Source organism: Microdochium trichocladiopsis, assembly GCF_020744255.1.
Source record: "Microdochium trichocladiopsis strain MPI-CAGE-CH-0230 chromosome Unknown B0I36scaffold_7, whole genome shotgun sequence".
Lineage (NCBI taxonomy): Eukaryota > Fungi > Ascomycota > Sordariomycetes > Xylariales > Microdochiaceae > Microdochium > Microdochium trichocladiopsis.
Genome location: NW_025763550.1, coordinates 145,154 through 165,539, shown reverse-complemented (window position 1 = coordinate 165,539; position 20,386 = coordinate 145,154). Strand labels below are relative to the sequence as shown.

General features: G+C 56.1%; 8 protein-coding genes across 8 annotated transcripts; 3 read left to right on the top strand and 5 right to left on the bottom strand.

Annotated features, from left to right (window-relative positions):
• Positions 1 to 1,107: 1,107 nt before the first annotated feature.
• Positions 1,108 to 3,815, bottom strand: B0I36DRAFT_326668 (uncharacterized protein). The gene is made up of 11 exons (XM_046154362.1): positions 3,189 to 3,815; positions 3,039 to 3,092; positions 2,743 to 2,885; positions 2,652 to 2,681; positions 2,517 to 2,589; positions 2,411 to 2,447; positions 2,253 to 2,343; positions 2,143 to 2,179; positions 1,906 to 2,053; positions 1,774 to 1,844; positions 1,108 to 1,711 (listed from the first exon to the last, which is right to left on the bottom strand). The coding sequence occupies exons 1-11, from the start codon at positions 3,346 to 3,348 to the stop codon at positions 1,398 to 1,400; spliced, it is 1,158 nt and encodes a 385-aa protein (XP_046010009.1). The 5' UTR covers positions 3,349 to 3,815; the 3' UTR covers positions 1,108 to 1,397.
• A 1,759-nt stretch (positions 3,816 to 5,574) lies between these two features.
• B0I36DRAFT_432533 (fungal-specific transcription factor domain-containing protein) lies at positions 5,575 to 8,602 on the bottom strand. Its single transcript, XM_046162632.1, has 5 exons — positions 8,297 to 8,602; positions 6,828 to 8,178; positions 6,578 to 6,753; positions 6,301 to 6,498; positions 5,575 to 6,237 (listed from the first exon to the last, which is right to left on the bottom strand). Exons 1-5 carry the CDS (start codon positions 8,436 to 8,438, stop codon positions 5,867 to 5,869), a joined length of 2,238 nt encoding a protein of 745 aa, XP_046010008.1. The 5' UTR covers positions 8,439 to 8,602; the 3' UTR covers positions 5,575 to 5,866.
• A 332-nt stretch (positions 8,603 to 8,934) lies between these two features.
• B0I36DRAFT_136190 (thiamine transporter) lies at positions 8,935 to 11,584 on the bottom strand. Its single transcript, XM_046148290.1, has 8 exons — positions 11,316 to 11,584; positions 11,174 to 11,240; positions 11,009 to 11,095; positions 10,872 to 10,943; positions 10,702 to 10,785; positions 10,643 to 10,646; positions 9,611 to 10,592; positions 8,935 to 9,542 (listed from the first exon to the last, which is right to left on the bottom strand). Exons 1-8 carry the CDS (start codon positions 11,373 to 11,375, stop codon positions 9,171 to 9,173), a joined length of 1,728 nt encoding a protein of 575 aa, XP_046010007.1. The 5' UTR covers positions 11,376 to 11,584; the 3' UTR covers positions 8,935 to 9,170.
• Positions 11,585 to 11,976: 392 nt separating this feature from the next.
• On the top strand, positions 11,977 to 15,357 carry B0I36DRAFT_247777 (uncharacterized protein; the record flags this gene model as incomplete). Its single annotated transcript, XM_046150331.1, has 5 exons — positions 11,977 to 14,192; positions 14,256 to 14,359; positions 14,427 to 14,503; positions 14,568 to 14,771; positions 14,854 to 15,357. 5 exons carry the CDS (start codon positions 11,977 to 11,979, stop codon positions 15,355 to 15,357), a joined length of 3,105 nt encoding a protein of 1,034 aa, XP_046010006.1.
• A 771-nt stretch (positions 15,358 to 16,128) lies between these two features.
• B0I36DRAFT_270681 (short-chain dehydrogenase/reductase SDR) lies at positions 16,129 to 16,905 on the top strand (the record flags this gene model as incomplete). The annotated part of the gene is made up of 1 exon (XM_046151282.1): positions 16,129 to 16,905. One exon carries the CDS (start codon positions 16,129 to 16,131, stop codon positions 16,891 to 16,893), a length of 765 nt encoding a protein of 254 aa, XP_046010005.1. The 3' UTR covers positions 16,894 to 16,905.
• A 172-nt stretch (positions 16,906 to 17,077) lies between these two features.
• On the bottom strand, positions 17,078 to 18,471 carry B0I36DRAFT_326662 (ricin B lectin domain-containing protein). The gene is made up of 5 exons (XM_046154361.1): positions 18,299 to 18,471; positions 18,094 to 18,231; positions 17,885 to 18,011; positions 17,736 to 17,795; positions 17,078 to 17,609 (listed from the first exon to the last, which is right to left on the bottom strand). The coding sequence occupies exons 1-5, from the start codon at positions 18,372 to 18,374 to the stop codon at positions 17,333 to 17,335; spliced, it is 678 nt and encodes a 225-aa protein (XP_046010004.1). The 5' UTR covers positions 18,375 to 18,471; the 3' UTR covers positions 17,078 to 17,332.
• A 403-nt stretch (positions 18,472 to 18,874) lies between these two features.
• B0I36DRAFT_326660 (uncharacterized protein) lies at positions 18,875 to 19,585 on the bottom strand. Its single transcript, XM_046154360.1, has one exon. The coding sequence runs from the start codon at positions 19,442 to 19,444 to the stop codon at positions 18,932 to 18,934; it is 513 nt and encodes a 170-aa protein (XP_046010003.1). The 5' UTR covers positions 19,445 to 19,585; the 3' UTR covers positions 18,875 to 18,931.
• An 87-nt stretch (positions 19,586 to 19,672) lies between these two features.
• On the top strand, positions 19,673 to 20,368 carry B0I36DRAFT_350769 (uncharacterized protein; the record flags this gene model as incomplete). Its single annotated transcript, XM_046156944.1, has 1 exon — positions 19,673 to 20,368. One exon carries the CDS (start codon positions 19,673 to 19,675, stop codon positions 20,366 to 20,368), a length of 696 nt encoding a protein of 231 aa, XP_046010002.1.
• Positions 20,369 to 20,386: the final 18 nt, after the last annotated feature.

The following is a 20,386-nucleotide window of genomic DNA, read 5'->3' as shown; positions in this document are numbered from 1 at the left end:
CTGCGGCGGCGGGACGGGCGGCTGGGCGGGCAGAGGCGGGACGGGCCGAGGAAGAGACACGACGGCCACGCTGGTTGTTGCGGGCCACTTAGCCATCGTCAGCTTCACGCACTCGCGAAAGAGGGCAGGCGAGGGACTGACTCTTGGTGGTGGCGGGCCGTGGTGGTGGTCGTGGTGGTGGTGGTCGTCTTCGTCGTCTTCGTCGTTGGCAGCGGTGGCGGCGGCAAACTTCAGAGGCACAGAGAGAGAAGAGAGAGGAGGGAAGTGGGAGGGGGATGGGAGACCAGACGCTGAGATCTTGACATGTTGAAGCATCCAAGGGGTTGCGCCTGCCGCGCTCCTGCTCCTGCCTCTGTCGGAAGTCCAGGTGCGTCTGGTGCCTGCCTGCCTCAGGTGCGTCACACTCTCAGCACCACCAGACACTCCCACCAGCAGCTGTTTCTCTCGACCTTCACCACCGACAACAAACATCCGTCGTTACGCTCTGCGAGCAGTTGAAAACAGTGGGATGCCATTGCAACAGGGCAAGTCACCCAAGATGTTGCCTCGCCGGGCAATCTGTACTTTGCCTACCATACTCGCTCACCGAGCTCTCTCAGCGACACGCTTTCCATCATCGCCACCCTGTTGTCCTTGAGAGAGAGGCCGACACGCTTCTGGCAACATCTGCTGGAATTCCCCTATTCAGAACTCTGACTTCAGGCTGTCAGCAGCCGTGGCTGCGCCACGGCCCTCAATTTGGTGTTCGCCGTCTGCCTTGTGAATGAGACCAATGCTGGCATTGCCAGAGCCAGTCGCCGGCTCATGGCCCTGGCTCGTGATGAAGCCATCATATACAGCCAGTTCGCCCTACGTGATAGTCAACCCCCGGACATGCCTGCTAATGTCATCGAGCTGCGTGACACCGGTTGGACGGTTGTTCCGTACACGCAAAATGTACTTACTGTTGGGCCATACGCTCTCGCACCTCCGATGCGGCATCATTGGCCGGGATGCGCTGATTGGCACACGACACGAGTCCAAGCAATTTTTGACAACCAGAAAGAAATTCGTCCTGGCCGAACGTCGTGCACGTCGGAATGCTGTAGACAAGGTTCCGAGTCATCTCTATCGTGTGTAAGGAGGCGTGTTTTCATATCCAGATAAGTCGTTTCTCTGAGCTCTCGCTAATCTAGGAAGAATAAAAGGCTGTGCTGAAAATGCGACGTCGTGTACTCCATAATGCAGTCAAAGGGGCGAACCTCAAAACTCCAAGAACCTATGCATCGCTTTTCTCCCCGCCAAATTTGCCGACGGGACCAAAGTATATCCGCAGAGTCTGTCTACGATAGGCCAAAAAAAAACCAATCAAACAAAATCATAACCTGCTGATGCTGTCTTTTCTCCCGTGTGAAACATCACACCGCATTACTGATGTTGCCTCTATTGTTCCCGTGTATCGAGTGTGGTTTTTGTAATCGCATACTGCGCGTCACGCCGTTGATTATAGCGTCAACTTCAATCAGATGAACGGGTGCTGGGTCCATTTCGAGACCGCCGAGATCGGGCAACCGCTGATTGCCGCCCGGCCGGATCGAGTTCGCCTTTGGGGATGCTGGCCTGTCGGTCTGTGCTGACGGCGGCCGGGCAGTGCGCTCGGTCGTGGAGAACTGTTGCCGTGCTTGTCTTCCAGAGGAAGCCATGTAGTGAAGTACAAGGACGCAGAGGAGGACTGTTACGGATGCCGAGTCAGTCACTCGAATCGGGGCCGACGGGTGCTCAGAAGAGACTTACTGTCTGCTTTACAGGTCAGGAAACACAGCCACAACACTTCGCCGTCCATGATCGTTATCGTCGCGAGGTTACTATACATATATCAGCATTTGCGCTCGAAGGCAGGCAGACGAAGCGGCCGCAGATACGTACGTAATTGTGGCTATCAGTGTAATGCCTAGACCGATGGTTGTTCGCTTGGTGAGCTTGTTGATCTCCGCGGCTAGCGGGTTTGGTCTTTCGCCTGATCCCAAGGACTCAACGCCGCGAGAGCTCTTGAATGGCTGCAAGTTGAAAGATTCTGTGTTTGAACATGTGTGTCAGCTCTGACCTCAAGCGTGAAGTACATAGCGAATCGCGTTGCGATCGACTCAGTCGCGGACTACTTACTGCTCAAGTAGAACAGGAAGAATCCAGTCAGGTAGATCTGAGAAGTCATCCAGAAGTCAGCGTCCAAATCGCCTCGTGTAGCTTGCACATTGGTGTGGTGGAGGGCATACATTAATCAAAGCGTCAAATATCACGCCAATGACCATCATGACACGTTGCACACCTATGATGCAGACGCCATTTTCGATGTAGTGCAGTCGGCTGTCAATTCGTCAGTTACAAGCGACAATGCAAGAGTTCATGAGCCAGAATAAAATGATGGACCCACAGATAGATGAAGACGGCAGCCAGCACCACAATGCAGACTGTATTGTATTGAGCTTGTTAGTCTACAATGTCTGGCGTGATGGTAGAGGGCTGATGCTTGAACTCACATGCAATTCCGATGGTGTGGAACAGAAAGAGCCTTGACTGCTTTCGGCCCTTCACAGTGCTGCGAACGACGTGCTTCGGCGCTGTCAGCCAATATGCCTGCATAACTCTAGAGGTTTTGGCCAAGGATTACATACCAGTCTGTCGGCGAGGAACAAGTAGAGGAGCTGTAGTCCGTCGTTAGCCACAGAAGGGATCCAGAATCTAGTCTTCGCCTGCGGTACCCACCCCTTTCATGATTGCGTACAGCATGACGCACACGGCCGCGCTCGCATTGCAGACGGCCGGATCGTCATCTGGGTGAAATCCATATTGCACCACCGATGAGAAGATGGTGTATACAAAGGCGCCCGCGTACTGCAGTATGACAACTATGTGGAATGTGATTTTGGTCAGTCAGGCTGGACGTGACATCGATATCGTTGTAGATTTTGTTTGGCGAGCGACGTTGCGATTTCGAGATTCGTTGAGATGGACAGAGGGTGCCAAACACTCTCCCGGTGTTCGAGCGCAATTGTACTTACGCCATCTTATGTATGGTAATCGAGACCAGGACTTGACGGCAGCGACCCGTTGTGCTGCGAAGGTAGGGCGTCAGCATGCTGTTGGAGCGGTGCGCACGCGGCGCGAGATGGGCGTTGCCACTGCCGCCCGAGGATAAGAGAGTGTCGTACAGAATAGAGTCGCGCATGCGCCTGCAGTGAACAGCGTAAAGAGGATGCCGATAATCCTAGCAGAGAGCGGTTCCGGTTCCCTGTAGCTTCGAGGGTCGTGATGGAGCATGACTGAGTCGGTGGCCCACGCCAGGCGAGCTCCCCCAAGTGGAGAGGCCATCGTGCCGGGGGGCCAGGGAGCGATGATTGCAAGCCTCACGGCCTGGTGCGGAGTTGCGTATGCGATTCCGGCATGTATTTGGTCCTGCAAATCCGTAGATTGACGCTCGAGTGTAGTCAGGGCCTCCGCAATGGCATCCGGTGAGGATTCTGGTCGTGAAGGAGGTTGTTATAGAGAAAAAAAGGTAGTTGTAGACGGCATGGTGGCCTTCGGCTTCGGCAGGAGGTGAGATGCTCTCTCGTCCCCTGTCCAATAACTACAAGGGGGCGTGCAGTGCCGCTTGGGTTGAAAGCGTATTCCCGGGGTGGCAAGCGAGGCAAGAAGACTGGAATTGGGAGGCGGCCGCATCGTTAGGGGCCAACCGCTTCACGCTTGTGCCGACGGCTTCCCCTGAGTGGCCTGGAATGCAATTCCTGAGCACCTGGTTGGAGCCCAAGGGGGCGTCATCGCTCATTGCTTTGTCCTTGGCACCTTTGTTTGTGCCCTGTCTCACCAGAGAGAGGCCGCAAGGAATCTTATCGACGTGCCGGCCACCGCAAGACAGACAAAGGCGTGGCCCTGGGAGTGATGCTTTGCTTAGTGCGGCCCTACTCCTGCACCTGCAAACTCTATTTGGAGGCGCTACGTCTCGCAAGCAGCGAGTCCGCTCACGTTTGTCCCAGCACGCACCGGTGCTGCGGAGGATCGGCGTCGGGGTTTTCGTGCGGTTGTGGCTACTACGGGTACGGGCCAGCGAGCGCTCGCACGCTTGTCTTGTTCTGTCCTCGGCAGAGTCCATTGAGGCTCTAGCGCAGGGCCTTATGCAGTGCACTGACATGTGTCGCAAGCACGTCGCTGGGGATGATTCATCAAGAGTCGAAAGGAGCCTGGGAAGGTCTCTGGCTGCATCGCCGCAAGGTTTGCTAGAGACCAGATAGCAGATGCGTAATATCTCGATAATCATCTCTGATATACTAGGTCATCTGTTGTTCCGTAATTACCTCTGGGCAGTCCGCGGTTCCTCGTCAGCAGCAACCGCCCACCAGGCAAACTCACGCATCGCCAAGGATACCACGGCGTGAGGGCCACTCCAGGAGTGAGCTGCGGGTCTCCACCTGGCGGCTTTTTGAGCCGAAGGACCCATTTGGCGCCAGCGGGATCCCTCGCCGGTCCCGCAGCGCCTTGATCCAATCCCCCCTGTGGTCTGGAGTACTCGCCATAAGCGAGCGTGGACGTTGTTACGAGCAGCGGCCTCCAGGACACGACGGGGGGACACCAGGCCGTATCCCAGGAAGCGATGCTCACCCAGGCCATCCTTGCCATCAGCTCAGCGACTACCGGCACCTCGTGGCAAGCTAGCCCCGACCCTGTACAGGGTCCCCAGGGTCCGCGGAAAAGTTCCGGTACTTCTCGTCTAAGCGAGCATGAGTGCATTGACTGCACAGACGATGTATCGGGACTTTCGGCTGGTGCCAAAGGAAAGCATCCGAACCTATCGCTTAAGAGATGTTGTTGCTTCTTATGTTACAGAACAAGTACAATCCGTGTGGTGCAGGGTTGTCGCCAATCCTGGAAGCCTGGGAGCAGACATCAAGCGATCGTCCTTGCGCGTGGCTTGCGCCCCCATGCTTCTCATATCACATGGGCTTTGCGCTATTACCGTCAACTGTGGCTGGCCCACGTGTTCTTGGCATGCATGGGACTTTGAGCCCCTTGCTTCCTTTTCGCCAAAGCCCCGAAAACTTTATGCTTCACCAGGCACACGGTAGCGCTGACGCTCCGGGCAGCTAACCCCGTGACACGGCGTGATAAATAATTCGCGCGCTGACGCTGAAGATCGGCAGGCCTCCCGAGGAAATGCGCTAAGTTTTTATTTACACCGCCTCGGCCAGAGGACACAGTACGCCGTTTATCTATCGAACAGTGAGCCTCGTCCAGTGCGATCACTGCTCTACTCTTGGTCTGACAACCATACGTCTAGCCTGCCAGGACGTATCAGACTGATACCAGCTCTTGGACAACAAAAGTCCTTCTCCAATGCTGACTGCCCACATCCGCGGCCACCAAAGAGAATCGTGATGAGCCTATCGTGCCTCTACTCATCCGACTCCCCTGGCCAACTCATCATGCTCTCACCAATACAGGCCCTGGTTCCAAAGCTACGCATCTCGGCGTGGATCTCTCATGCACGTCTCGCTTACACGGCGGCGGCCTTGTTGAACAAACACAAACACGAACACGATATTCAGGGGGCCAAAACATAGGTCTGATTCATGCATGATGCTGCAGATTGTTACCACGACGGGGCACGCTATGATCTCTCGACGCCAGAGGAAGCTAGATTGAAGTACACTTCGAGTGATGATTCTTGACCCCTTTCTCGTCCCTGCGGTACTCGAGAGCTGCCTTGTTCTTACGTGAGATGGCAGGCGAGTTGGTTCGGGGTGAATTGGGGTTCTTGCGCGGTCTATTGAAATTCAGATCTGATATTCTAAAAGCCGCAAGGCAACTCCACACTAATTGCCAGTCCTTCGCGAGACTACGGAGAAGTTTGCGAAGTCGCGAATGGCGATGGTGTGGCGTTCTGGTCCGTGGGGACCGACTGTGACAATGAAGTTCCCCTGGTTCTCATTAGCCTAGGAGCCTGTTCCAGGAAAGATTCGATCCGGACAGCCGCGGGCAGCAGTAATAGCATGGCTGCTGACAGCGTGCCTGTTGGTGTGGAAAATGCTGGTGAGGGGCGTGGTCCGCTGATCGCTTTCGGGGTCCCTGCCATGCCTTTGAGTCGGCACAGCCCCTCGTTGAAGCTCTCGATGAGCTCGAAAGCCTTGACCACGTGCTCAGGCTCGCTGGCCAAGAGGAAAAGGTAGATGAGAAAGTTTGTGCAAAGGATGAGTTGAGCACGGGCGTCTGCAATCACGTCACGGACTTGTCAGCAGCACGACTGGCTGGGCTCAGGGATGGAGAACTCACGTCTTCCCCAATATCCGCGCAGCTGGGGCTGAGTGATGCCAGCTATGAAAGCCACAAACTCTGTGAACATTTCGAGAGCGGCTTGGAAATGGACACGCAGGCCGGAGTTGGGGTCAACTCGCGCCGCCTTCGTAGCCGGGCCCATGAGTCCGCGATATAGCAGCACTTGAGCTGCAAAATATGCCAGCTGAAGAGGAGCTAGAGACAAAAAAAAGTCCACATGTCAGCACATGGTACAAGCAGAGACGCTACAGTTGTGGCCGTGACGAGCCCCTACCGTTCATTGATGAGCCTTGTGTAGACGAAGGGCCTGAGAACGCGAGACATTGCGGCCGCAGCATGAACCAATTTTCCAGCTTCACCTGCAGGGCATACAGCTTATTCCGCTCGGCAGCAGACTGATATGGTCCTTGGAATCCGTCGGGAGAATCATATGGCGCCCCCGGCACGCGACTACATACAATCAAATAGAGGTCAGTGGTCAGGCAATATGAAGAGTGTTGTGAGGCAGACAAGGGGATGCGCACAAGGAGGTAGCTAGGATGTCCCTGACAATCAGGGTCAGCTCCACCATGGCCACGAAACGCGCAGCCGTGGCAACCTGATAGCTCGCGGACGGCGGATCAAGCCATGCGCTGAACTCGGGTGATACTTCTTCATCGAACTGGATGTCGTCGACATGAGGTGGTGTTGTGCTGAAGGACTCCGGATAGATATGTGGAGGGTTCCCGTGGAGGACGGACGACCACGTATCGGCCACAACAGTGGCCCACCAGAGCTTTCTTCGCAGCTTCTTCTCCCACGCCGCTATTGACCAGTTGCTGGGCTCCTGGTGTAGACCAATCATTTGCGCACACGCCGTAGCCTGCGCTGTCTGTGTCCATATCCGTGGGTGCTCGAGAGTGTCGACATCATTGGGTTTTGCGTTGAGCAGCAGCAGACCAGCTTGCAGCTTGTCGAGGTTTGGCGAGTCGAGCTCGCGCAGCAAGGAGCTGTGAGCCACATCGACCATTTCCCATTGCTCAAAGGTCAATGGCGGTGGTGGCCGATGATTCTGATCATGGTCCGCGTCGCCTTGATCGGTCGGCCAAAAGACAGAGGCCAAAGCATAGACGGCAGCACGCAGAGATGGTGGGAGCCTGCTCCTGTCTGTTGCGTACCGCGAGAGGAACCGTCCCTTCGATATCACAGGAGAGACAGGATGAATGTGTTTGAAGTACAGGCGCACCAGCGCTGGGCCATGGGGGCCAGCCATTTCTTCAATGCGGTGAGATGCCTGCGCCCGCGCTGCATCGTCATGGGGGAAGAAGTCGTCCTGCAAAAGGCAGAAATGCACCGGTAGGTGGTTCCTATCTCCCGGCTGGACCTGGATGATCTCCGCATCAACACCATGCACGCTCATGATGACGGCCCGGAACGAGTCGAGCACATGGACATCCTGCTCGGCGGCGAGGCCCATGCTGTGTGCTGTCTTGTCCTCGTTGTCTTCCAGAGTACGCTCGACAGGACGCTGGTCTGGGTAGTGGCCAGACGACGGCGAAGTGGTTGCCTCGACATGCTGCGTGCGGTAGAGCGGGCTTGCATCGAGCCCATGGGCGAAACTGCTCGACGAGGCCGGCGGCACGATGGCCCCCGGCCCTCGCGTGTGCAGAGAGTCTGACGGTGGCTCCGGGGGAGAAGGGCCTTGGGGCCTCGGCTCACCGTTGAGGATATGGGTCAGGTGGCCGCCATCCCGGATGGCAAGCCCGGGCGGCCCGGCCGAGGGCGGCGACGAAGATGCGGATGCCGCTGTCGCCTGGGGAGGTTGCGGCGGCCGCCGTCTCCGCGGAGTGGCCCCCGAGGCCTCACACGGCAGACCGCGGCTGTGGCAAAAGGCGCCTGCACTCACGATTCGCACAACGCGGTGATGTCAGCGACGCCTGTCATCGGCATACGGTGGCTGGAAATTCAACCTCTTGCTTCCGCGAAGGGGGCCCGGGCGGGTAGGGGAACGTACAGGGCGGGCTGGTATTGATGATGCAGGCCGTCTTACGGCGGCGGCACGCATCGCAGGGCCGGCTCTTGCGACTCCGCCAGGCGCGGGCACCGCCAAACTCACTGCTGACGGTGAACTTGCGCGTGTCCTCCTCCTCCTCCATCGGGGAGGCAATATGGTGGCGCGGGTCGGCGTAGTTATTGACGATGCGAGGAGCCAGCCCACCTGCTACCTCACTGGGGGACTGGCATCGGGCGTGTGAAATTGACGGCCGACGGCAGGACAGACGCGGCGCAGTGCCCGTCGGACATGACACGTGCCCTGGCGCTCGGGCTACTCCAGGCGCAGAGGCCCCTATATATTATGCGTGGAACCCTGCGCACACGCGACAACAGCACGGGGCTGGACAAGATAGGCCGAAAAGGGTGTCGGCTTAAAATTGTCGGCCAACTTCCCAGCCCTCAACAGAACTCGACCAGGTCGCCACAACTGCACGAAGCAGGGCTTTCTCTTGTTCATGGAGATATTGGCATGAAAATGAAATGCGGCGGGGCAGCAAGCTAATGCCAGCACAGGTTGCCCGCGCTACACGAGAGCTTCGCGAGACCAAAGATTGGTTGCGTATTTATGCAAATGACTGGCCACCCAACTATAGTACCCTATTATCTTTCCAGTATCAGAATGATAGATCGCGAGCAAGTCTTTGGCTAGATGTGGCGAACGTAATGGTTCGTAGCGCTTGCCGGAGACGGACGTGAGGCCGCGACATCCCACCAAGTAGATTGAGCAAAAAATGATGTCTATTGAAATCTATGTTCTTTGTCTAATGTCGCTCCCAAGTCAAAAATAAATCCAATATTGTGCCAGCCTCTTGCCATCCAACGCACTTCTGAAATTATGCCGAGATAGGATGATCCGTCGAGTCCGCCTCTTTGCGTGGTGCTGAAGAGTTGGCAGCTTCGTCAGTGGAGGCGCTGTGAGGAGGGTGTGCAAGATGCTCTACATCGGACAAGGAAGCCACGTCCCACTCAGCGTCGACCGCTTCTTCCAGGACCTTGCGAGACGGCGCGGTGCGGAGAAAACCCTGCACAGCCGCTGCGGGAAAGACATGGTGCAGCAAGACATAGACGGCGCCGGCGGACAGGAACCCGTATATGTAGGACATGTAGTATAGCTCGACAGCTCCATCGGAAATCGTTTCGGCAATGCCACTCGTGTCGACGGCGGCAATGAAGCCGGGAAGACACGGGACGACACCGACAAGCCACTGAGCATGATCCCAACGTTAGTCATAGCTTCATGGAAGCACCGACGAGAGAACCATGGAGTACTTACTGCAACAGGGGCTCTCCAGTTGCACCCGCGCGTGTACCAGTAGATGCTGTGTTGACCCCCTTCGTACAAGTCCTTGACACAGAGCTTGCTCTGGTTGACGACATAATAACTGGCAATCATGATCCCCGTCATGGGTGCGAGGAAGACGCTGTAGCTCGAAAGCACCGCCAGAAACGTCGTTGCAGTGTTGACCAGCCTCCAGGGGTTCACGGCAACGCTGAGGAGTGCGGTGATGTAAGCGCCACGACGGATGTTGAGGTACTTGGGGAATACGGCCGCCAGGTCGAACCCGCCAGCGAGGGCGTTACCCGCAATATTGCACCCGAGCTGAGCAATGACGAGAGCCGCGCCGGCAAAGAAACATGCTGCGCGGGTGCCTGGAGAATCTGGATTGTCTGCAATGAGGCGAGCCAACAGAGTGGGCGGATTCCAGATGGCTTCCCCGTCGAAACGAGGCTGCGTCGCGGCGGTGACGAGAATGCCAATGACGGAAGCAAGAATGCCGTAAACCGGGAAGGCGATGCCCTGACCCAACACAGCATCGCGCGAGCGGCGAGCATAACGAGTGTAGTCGCATTGGTTCAGTAGGCCAGCTGCAATGCTGCCAATCGTCGACACGATGCCGTAGACCATCAGCCAGGCAACACTTTGTGGGCCGCCGGTAGTCGGTAGCTCAACAACATCGGAAAGAGTATCTCCAAAACCGGCGGAGCCCATCGTGGCGAGCGCCCAGATGAGCAGAACCAGGAAGAAGACAAAAGTGAAAGCGCTCGAGATATAAAAGAACCATTGGAGCCGCTCGGGCCGGATCCAGAGCAGCGGAAGACTGATGACGCAGAAGATGACATAGGACACAAACTGCGCAGTGGTCATGCCGGTCTCCTCGGGCATAGTGTTGGGGATATGGTCCTCTAATAGCGGATCCCAAGATAGCAGGACGACCTGCAGGCACTGTCCGCCGACCCACGAGGTGAAGCCGTACCTGTACTCGAGTTAGTGATAGGACATGAATATGTAGAGACCTCTACTGACCAGACTGCATAGATGTTAGTGACCGTGCGTAGGAAGATGGCGGTTGCATGGAGACTCACTGAAGGACAGAAAGATGCGGTTGAGAATCGTGAACTGCGAGCCCCACATGCCCCAAGCGACACGGCTAAAGACGGGGAAGCCGACTGTGATGAAGCATTAATGTCGTTAGTGGTTGGTCAGGCCTGCATTGTCCGAGCTTTGCCACCTGGCATAGAAGACAGAGACATACTGCGATATGTGTTTCCGGGGATTGAGTTGGCAACGACGACGACGGTGCCGATAATATTGCCGATGACAATGGCTGGAGTCAACATGAGGTAAATCAGTTTTATGGCAGCAGACCTTGCGGACGGACATTGATCATACCGATAATTGCCTGCCACCATGTCAGCCCGAGCGGAATGAGAGCACTGCCGGTCAGGTAGGTCGCGATGTTGCAGTTGATCAGGAGCCCTTTGATGCGATTCGCTAGGTCAGTCTCTATGTATCGAGATGCCGCCTGTCTTTGGTGTGAAGCACCATAGGACTCACAGAAGTTGTGATACATCCAGAACCCCCAGGTGCGCCGCGCCGAGTCAATCGGCCGGATGTCATCGTTCTGTCGTCGACGTCAATGTCAGCACCCCGCATTGCATCAAAGAAGATGAGAAGACTCGCAGGGGACGCGACTCACAATCCATCTGCTCACGTGCCCAAGCTCGACGCGCCGGAGCAGGTCAGCACCGATCGCCATGGATCTAGAGTTGCCTGGCCACTGGCGCTAGTCTAGTCGTCCGAGGTTGGCGTAGGTCAGTTTAGCCGGAGTCGTAATACGGCACTCGCAATGCCCCAGTCGTCTGAGCAGAGGCCACAGCCCGTGAGCGAGTCGAATGATGCCGGCGCGCGTGTTCATATACTGTGGCACAACGTACGTGCCTCACCCGTCGACCTGGTTCATCGGTGGGTCGGACACGCACCTTGGGGCCGCAGCCGGGGTGAGATGAGAGATGACACGGTGATAAGGGGCGGGATCCTAGTTGGCCGATCGCCCAACGGTCCACCCTCAGAAACGAGATCGGCCAACTCTGCTCAGCCGCTCTCCATGCCCAGGCCCGCCAGACAGACATGCGAGGTAGGCCGACATTATCTCATGTCATGTTTTACAGTCAGAGACAAGCTGCGAGTGGATATACAGGCACATCAGCACAAGTGGACACGCAACCGACAATGCAACCGTCATCCTTTATAGAAAACACCAGGCATCCATCTTTGGCAGATGGGGATGATGCCATCCGCAACAACGAAAAGGCCGCGGTACATCACTGAGCAGCCAAGACCGTGCCAGTGACTTGACGATGCCGCACTCCACCACGCCGTCGCCCGCGGGGCTCTACCGCATAGGCGTCGACGTCGGCGGCACAAACACAGACGCGGCCATCCTCGATATCACAAGTCTCGATAGCCCCGATCGGGGCGTCCTGGCGTCGCACAAGGCCTCAACGACACCCGACATCACTAGTGGTATCGCCAACGCCATTCGGGCGGTCCTGGAGGCATCCCAGGCTGACCAAAGGAGAGTCCTCAGTGTGACTGTTGGCACGACACATTTCATCAATGCCCTGGTCGAGGCAGACGCCCGGCGCCTGCAGCGCGTTGCCGTTGTTCGCCTCTGCGGCCCCTTCACCAGGCAGATTCCTCCATTCTCAGATTTCCCTACAGGCCTGAGGAGGGTCTTGGACGGCGGTGTTCACTACCTGGATGGCGGTCTTGAGATCGATGGCCGGTCTATTGCGCCCTTAGACCCTGATCAGATCCGCCGTGCCACGCGGGAAATCGTTGCCGCCGGGGTTGGCTCGGTTGCCGTTGTGGGCGTATTTTCCCCGCTGGACCACGAGGGCATCGGCGAAGAGGCATGCAAGAAGATCATGCTCGCAGAGAGCCCAGAACTGGACGTTGTATGCTCGCATGATATTGGGCCGACTGGGCTTCTGGAGCGTGAGAACGCGACAATCCTCAACGCTGCAATCCTACGGACAGCACGCAAGGTTACCGCAAGCTTCAAGTCAGCACTTCGAAGTCTGCAACTAAACTCGTGCAAGCTATATCTTTCCCAAAACGACGGCACCCTCATAGAGGCGGATGCCGCAGCCGAATACCCCATCAAGACGTTCGCCAGTGGTCCTACAAACAGCATGACCGGAGCTGCATTTCTTGCTGGCCTAGACAAAAGCAAGGCAGCCACGACACATGATGAGCAGGACGCTAGAGTAGGCCATGCCCAGCAGGAACCACAGATTCTGGTCGTCGACATTGGTGGCACTACGACTGATGTATGCGCACTGCTCCCCTCTGGGTTTCCCAGGCAAGCTCCTGGCTTCGTTGAGGTTGCCGGAGTGCGAACAGCCTTTTCTATGCCACATGTGGTGTCAATTGGATTGGGGGGCGGCAGTAAAGTTCATCTTCCAGATGATCTCAACCCTTCGGGTCCTGCAGCGCAGAACACAGTCGGGCCGGACTCAGTCGGGCACTTTCTGACGAAACAGGCGCGGGTCTTTGGAGGTTCCACATTGACTGCCACCGACATTGTTGTGGCTGCCGGTCGAGCGAGCCTCGGTGATCCCAGCAGGGTCCGGAATGGCAATGCTGGGCTTTCCGAGTCTGCCATCCAGACCGCCCGAGACACCATCACGAAGATGCTTGAGCGGGTTGTTGACAAGATGCGAATCTCTGCAGCGCCCGTCCACTTGTTGCTGTGTGGTGGCGGCGCTCTGCTCGTCACCGACGACCTCGAGGGCGTAGACCGGTGTATCCGTCCCATTCATGAGGGTGCGGCCAACGCCGTCGGCGCCGCGATCGGCAAGATAAGCGGCGAGATTGATGTGATTGAGATACTTGCTGGTCGAGACGAGAAGGCCGTCGTGGCACAAGTGTGCCAGAAGGCCATCGAAGCTGCCGTCTCAAAGGGCGCTGTCAGGGACGACATCCGGATTGTTGAGGTGAACCGGATGCCACTCCAATATGTGGACAATGGTGCTATAAGGATCCAAGCCCGGGCGGTAGGTAAGCTCGCCATGCCCAGCCCGGAAGTTCTCTGCCATGGAGCAGCAGGCATGGACCACAGCGCCAACATTGGCAACGACTTCGAGGAATGCGATGAGGGTGTCAAGATTGGCATCCCAGATGCTCTCGAACCCACCACAAAGCCTTCCCTCAAGGTTGACCTGAACACGTACCGGCCTGATGTACGCGACGGAAGCTGGTTCGTCTCCGAGGTTGATCTCGAGCTCATCTCAACTGGCTGCGGCGTGCTGGGCACGGGCGGTGGTGGGCCAACGCACCACGAATTCCTCAAGGGCCTGCATGCTCTGCGCACCAGCGAGCCTGGGTCAATGCGGATCGTGGCCCCAGAGTCTCTTGCTGATGACGACGTGGTGTGTTTTGGCTCGTGGTACGGCTCACCCAGTGTCATCAACGAGAGGATCGCGTCGGGAACGGAGATTCCCAGCGGCATCGACGCTCAAAAGAAGCTTCGAGGCATTGAAAAGTTTGCTGCCGTCTTCGCAGACGAAATGTGAGTGCAGTCCAAGACCAAGTACTAACTGATATGTCGATCTAACGTGGAACTGGTGTTCAGTGGCGGTGGCAACGGGATGAGCACTTTTCCTACGGCCGTGCGCTACAATATACCTGTCGTTGACGGGGATGCCATGGGCAGAGCGTACCCCACAATGTATCATGGTGAGTGCTTGAGGCGGCCGCGCCTTTGTTATTGGCATCGACTTCTGACGCCCATTGTGGTTGGCAGCTACTCTCAGTGTGTATGGGCACAGCCTGACGCCGTGTGCACTCTCTGATGCACGGGGCAACGTCTCTGTCGTCATGGTACGTTCTTTATCCACCCTCCCGTCGACTCCGGAGTGGACCTGGCTGATGGCCTGCGACACAGAGCACCGACAGCCCCATCCGCCTCGAGGAGCTGTTGAGGACGTCAGCAATCCAGCTCGGCCTGGCCTGTGCTGTCTGTGCAGCACCTCTCCCGGCATCTGCCATCAAGAAGCACGGAGTGCCGAACACGCTGTCGCAAGCCTGGTATCTGGGCCGCGCAGTTCACCTCGCCCGCAGGAACAAGTCGAGCTATATCGACGCTATTGTGAGTCAAGCTTCGTGCCACACCCCTGGAGAGCCGATGCCTTGCGCTCTTCAACGCTCAGCTGACAAAAGCTCGCGGCCAGTTCTCCGAATGTGCCGGCAAGCTGCTCTTTTCTGGCAAGATTGTCGATGTGAGGCGGCATGTAGGAGCTGGCTATACGATGGGCAGCGTCGTCATTGCGCCCATGGGCGACGATGAGCCCTGCGATTCCGCCCTCCAAGAACGGCTTCCTCGCGATGGACGACACATGGTCATCCCCTTCCAGAACGAGTATCTGTACGCCTCGTTGGTGCCGCCTAGCAGCGCTGATACCATGGCCCCTGATGCCGGTGAGATTGTTTGCACGGTCCCAGACCTCATTTCCATCCTTGACCAGGACGGCGAGGCGATCGGGTCGCAAGATCTGAGGTACGGGTTGAGAGTTAATGTGATAGGCCTTCCTGCACACCCACTGTGGAAAACCGAACCGGCCATGGCTGTTGGCGGGCCCAAAGGATTCGGGCTAGACCATGTCGATTTTGTTGGTGTTGGGGATTACACGCCGCCTAAAAGCGTGCTTCAACAGTATGGGCGCGACAAGTTATAGCTACCAGCTTCGAGAACGAGAGAGAACGCTCCATTAAGTCTCTGTACTCTAGGGGCTCGTAGGGCACGACGGGTCGGACAGTAAGACTTTCGCTTGCGAGCTCATGTAGATGCTTGCAAGTGCCGGCGCCATCGGGTTTGGTTTGTGATAAGCTTGGGAACATGTTCTTACCCGACGGCCCTGAGAAGAATATGACATGCACCATCTCTTCTGAGGGAGACGAACCCAAGAGCTGCAATACGTTAGAGTTGACTTTTGCGAAGGCTTTACCTACCTTGCATGAAGACAAAACACCTAGCGCATAGTTAGTAACTGACCCTTGAGGCTGTATTGTGACATCGAATTGGCCTGAGGACCACGAAATTCCTACATTTATAGGAGAACAGCTTGAGGATTAGGAAATAGAAGGGATATTATGGTTGAACCAGATTAAGCGAAGGGGGCCCGGCGGATCGATATACAACATGGTACAGAAGTGGTTAGATAAACGGCATCATGCCAGGATATATGGGCTGTAGATGCAAGTCTGTCAGCAAATCCTTTGAGACTAACGCGCATGGAGTATGGAGCGGAGAATCAATGACGTACACGGCGCCAAGGTCTCACCCCACGTTCATCTTCGTCAGGATGACAGTAACTAGACTAGGATCGACACGTAACTATGATCCTCTGCATATTCCTCGATGTTAAGCTCATGATAACCTTCCACGATTCCAGAGCATTTCATCAAATCACAATCTACTTGACCCTTCTCAATTCAGCGTTGACAACATGGCGCCTAAAGGGCTCGCGATCCTCATCGGTGCAGGACCAACATCCGGTGCTGGGATTGCCCGTATGCTAGCAAGTCCTCAACACGGCAATCTCGCTGTCGCACTACTCGCGAGGAACCCAGACAATCTTGAGACGCTCGCATCTGACTTGCGACAATCATCGAACGGCATCCTTCATCCTTTCCCAACAGACACGCAGCCAGACAATCTCCGACGGACGTTCCAGCTGATTACTCAGCACCCTGACTTCCAGGGCCTGAAGTTGAAGCTAGCCATCTACCATGTCAAGAACTCTAGCAGGAAGCCATTTCTGGAAGAGACCCCAGAGGCCTTCAATGACAGCATGGCTGCATACACAACTGGTGGCGTCGTGTTTGCGCAGGAGGCCATGAAGCTCATGTACTCGCAGAACGGAGGACAGACTCTTCTCGCGGATACCGGCGGCGCTAAGAAGGGCACTATCATCTTCACTGGAACTCTGGGTGCCATGCGCACGAATCAACAATACGCCGCGTACGGCGCCTCGCGAGCGGCGGCGAGGATGGTAGCGCAGGCAGTCGCAAAGGAGCATAGCAAGTTCGGCGTCCACGTTGTCCATGCTATTGCTAACGGTGGCATCATCGACGAGGTAAACGAGGATACCAAGACTGGTAGGAAGATGCGAGCAGAAGACGTCGGTCAACTGTATCTGTGGCTTGCGCAGCAGCCTACTTCTTTATGGACTCACGAGTTGGACATGAGACCAGCGCAAGAGTCGTTCTAAACTGTTTCGTGAGACAAAAGACAAATAGTGTACAGAGCCGTTGTTCGTTTGTGGTCTACTAGAATCCGGACGGTCGTATGTGCTTCCATGGGAAAATAGGGTAGCCTATGACGGAGACATCCCACAACTCCTTTCAATCTCGCTTGGACGAATCATGATTACATGCGGTGTGTGGTTACCAAGGGGCTATCAATAGACTTAAGTACCGCCACGAGGTCCTCGTGTGCGCCATGATTTGCGGGGTGGGTTTCAAGGTACCCCGAATGCCTAGTACAGGTGATCCGACGAGCTTAACAATCCAGTCGTCCCGGGCCCCCAACAGCGGTGTCTCTCACGGTCTCGGAGTGCCAACCAGCAACTTGGAGACTGCCTCTTACTGGGGGTCCCAGGATGCTGTAAATGCGCATCCACAGATAAAGCGGTGATCAATTCGCGCTCACTACGACGAACTGTCCATGTCCATTGGCTGAAATAGCAGCATGTCATCTGTAACCCCGCTGGTGTTGGCCGTCCATATCGTGTCGCCAGACACGATTTCAGGCGAGGGCAGCAGTGCAGGCCCAACCTTTCTCTTTTTATTTCCACCACTACCGCCGCCCGATAGACCGCGTAACGACATCTCGTTGTCACCTTGGGCTAACGAAATGACACGCATTCTCCACAGCTGATTTGTGTTTGCGCTGTTGAAGCCGCCCTTGCGACCCGTGATGCTTGTCCTGCGAATCAGGGCGTCAGCTCGGCTTCCGCTTGCCTGTTCGGCCCAGATCCCTCGGAACGGTCCAGAGTTTCTCATGTGTGCAAAGTCCAACGCCCTCCACATCCCGGGTAGCACTACGACTTACCAACAAGCAGTGTTCCCGTGCCTCAGATCGGCGAACAATGTGCTGCCCACGTTGTGAAGCCTAAGTGTTTTTAATCGTCAGCAACTAATGCACCCGAGACGAGAGCCACGAACAACAGCATTTCAGGGCCGAGGGAAAGAGCTACGTGCATGTAAACGCCAGATTCTGCATCGGCAGTGACCAGGTGCCACATCTGCCTTGGATCGTTGGTATGGCGTGTATGCTTCCAGCATGTCACTGGTGCGCCGATATTGGGGTCATCCATTGTCATCGCAGCTGAAAGTGCGACAAGTCAGTAATCATATGTGCTGCGCAGCTGGAAAGGTGAAGCGAGATGCGGGCTGTTGTCCTGACATACTTCCGCTCATGACGTTGACCAGGTTCCATGTTGGCCAGATATCACGGTCCATGCGTTCCACCTTGTCAAGTCTCCAGTGCTGGTTGGCTGCGCCGTGGTAGTTGAATCCGATGACTTCTGCGCCGTTGCGCTGATAGCCTTGGTCGGCAAAGTCAGTGTCTTGCAGGAGTATTTATATTCGGTCCTTGCGTCTTGGAGGGCTTACCCTCTGTCAGATCTAGACAGGTTCCCGCCGCATAGTGGAAGAAGACAACTACCATGCCGTCTTTCAATTCAACCATCGTAGGTATTGTGTAGAGAGGTGGGGGATGTGAACTCGTGGGAAAGCGATCCAAAGAGGGTCAGGGACAGTAGGCATCTGCGAGTGACGTGTGGTTGATTGGCACGAATATTGATGCTTCATATACGTCTGCTTTTTTATAAAAAATCCTTGTTGGCAACAGGCAGAAGCACTGCCTGGAGTGACTGCCTACGATCTGGCTCTTTACAGCAAGATGACCACAAACGGCCGGGAGGCCCTCTAGAGCCCCGGAGGATTGATCCCTTTCGATTGGCTTGTCTATGGTGGGTACCAGTCCAAGGTTGCTATTCCAGGCGACTGTGGAGACTGGGGAGGCGCAGTCTTGCTGGCAAGGAGGCATCCAACCGTGCTTGGTTCTTCAAGATGTGGAGTGCATAGCGGCTGCGCGGATGCGTCCTGAGATGATGAGATCCCCGAATGTAAATGACTTCGGCGAGGCGCCGCACATGGAGGTTAGAATGAATGCATAACAACAACCACAGCAACCACAGCAACCACAACAACCATAACAACCACAACAACCACAATAGAAGAACCCTACCACTGCCGTATTTTCCATGTTGGCTGCTCACCAACATGTTCACATGCAATCCACGGCCGCCACGATGGGTCCCCAAACATTAGTCTCTCTCGGATACGAGAAAACGAGAAGGGCGCGGCGAACCTTTCCCTGATGATCCCGAGGATGCGGCCGCATTTAGAGATGAAGGGAAAGTCAAGCTGATTCCCGCATGCCCGACCTGCGCAGCCATCGTCCGCGTTCTGACGGAGGTGCGGGAGATCGTTGCTGTGATCAAAGAATGCACTGAAGGGTGGATCAAGTCTGGAGGTGAGGAGCGTGGGGCGGATATTCCTGGCGGCTGGGGAAATTTTGAGAGACGACAGACTGGATGGCTTGAGGAGGATTGGGAGAGCGTCATTGTGGATCCAGCGGCGCCCGTGGACGCGGGAGTGACGGCTAATGGAAGGCGACTTCTGGAAGTTAAGCCGTGTAAGGAGGCCGGTGGAGAAGACTATTGGCGGACTTTTAGTGTCTAGCGGGAGGACCATGATGGAGAGACTGGGTGTCAGGCGCCCCCAAACCTGACTTGTCAGCCTGTCAAGCGGACAGATAGTCCGGAAGCACTGGCCCAGCTACGGGAGTAGATGGCTACATGTGAGGCACGGCACGGGGAGAGCTGTGTTCAGTCCGCAGCCCGGACCGGGTTCGGAAACATACAGTCACCACTGAAACGGCTCGTCCGAGTTTCCGATCCCGATCGAGTTCATGTCGTAGTGATGTCAGCCACGAAAACCACGGCCCCTGTCTGGTATACGACGCTGAGCCATCGCTGGAGTGCCAATGAGCAGTTCAAGCTCCCCCACGCGACCACGGACTGCAGTCTTGATGACGATTCTCCGACATATATCGTCCCTGACGTAGACGGGGCAGAATCAATTCGGGTCCGTCGACCGCCGCACATGACACACGATGCAGTCGGCAACGATCGCTTTGACGATCACGATAAAATCCTTGACAAGACGCAAAGCAAGAAGAACGCCTTCACTCTTCTTTCCAGGGGTTGGGTCCTTCAAGAACGCCTCCTCTCTCCACCTATCATGTACTTTCGTCAGGGCGAGCTCAAATGGGAGTGTAACAAGGCATGCGACTTTCTGTGCGGCGCCATTCTCAGCACAAGCAACTTCAACCTTGTCCACCGTAGGTCTCTCCGTGCTGCTGCCGAAGGTGGCGAAGCCCTCGAGACGTCTCTCACTGTTCGCTGGATTAGGGTCGCCGAGCGTTACTCGCGGTGTGCTTTGACTTCCGACTCGGGCCGCGTTGTTGCGCTGGCTGGCATGGCGGCACAGGCGATTACTGCTGTGGAAGCTGCGCCTAGGGCTCAGGGAACGGGCAAGAAGAAAAGCAAGAAGAAATGCAAGTTAAGATTGGGCAACACAACAATCACAGGTCATCGCTATATCGCTCGGGCATGAGAGCAGAACCTCGCGCAC

Bases quoted from the DNA above. Each gene is read 5' to 3' on its own strand.
- B0I36DRAFT_326660 (XM_046154360.1), bottom strand. From the start codon at position 19,444: ATGGTCCTCCCGCTAGACACTAAAAGTCCGCCAATAGTCTTCTCCACC.
- B0I36DRAFT_136190 (XM_046148290.1), bottom strand. From the start codon at position 11,375: ATGGCGATCGGTGCTGACCTGCTCCGGCGCGTCGAGCTTGGGCACGTG. The intron at 11,241-11,315 runs GTGAGTCGCGTC...CGTCGACGACAG, and splicing joins GGCACGTGAGCAGATGGATT to AACGATGACATCCGGCCGAT. The intron at 11,096-11,173 runs GTGAGTCCTATG...ATCGCATCAAAG, and splicing joins CTGGATGTATCACAACTTCT to GGCTCCTGATCAACTGCAAC.
- B0I36DRAFT_326662 (XM_046154361.1), bottom strand. From the start codon at position 18,374: ATGGTTGAATTGAAAGACGGCATGGTAGTTGTCTTCTTCCACTATGCG. The intron at 18,012-18,093 runs GTATGTCAGGAC...TCGCACTTTCAG, and splicing joins GGTCAACGTCATGAGCGGAA to CTGCGATGACAATGGATGAC. The intron at 17,610-17,735 runs GTAAGTCGTAGT...CCTGATTCGCAG, and splicing joins CACGGGAACACTGCTTGTTG to GACAAGCATCACGGGTCGCA.
- B0I36DRAFT_432533 (XM_046162632.1), bottom strand. From the start codon at position 8,438: ATGGAGGAGGAGGAGGACACGCGCAAGTTCACCGTCAGCAGTGAGTTT. The intron at 8,179-8,296 runs GTACGTTCCCCT...TCGTGAGTGCAG, and splicing joins CATCAATACCAGCCCGCCCT to GCGCCTTTTGCCACAGCCGC. The intron at 6,499-6,577 runs GTAGGGGCTCGT...TTTTGTCTCTAG, and splicing joins ACAAGGCTCATCAATGAACG to CTCCTCTTCAGCTGGCATAT.
- B0I36DRAFT_326668 (XM_046154362.1), bottom strand. From the start codon at position 3,348: ATGGCCTCTCCACTTGGGGGAGCTCGCCTGGCGTGGGCCACCGACTCA. The intron at 2,344-2,410 runs GTGGGTCCATCA...ACGAATTGACAG, and splicing joins GCTGCCGTCTTCATCTATCT to CCGACTGCACTACATCGAAA. The intron at 1,712-1,773 runs GTAAGTCTCTTC...CATCCGTAACAG, and splicing joins CCTGACCTGTAAAGCAGACA to TCCTCCTCTGCGTCCTTGTA.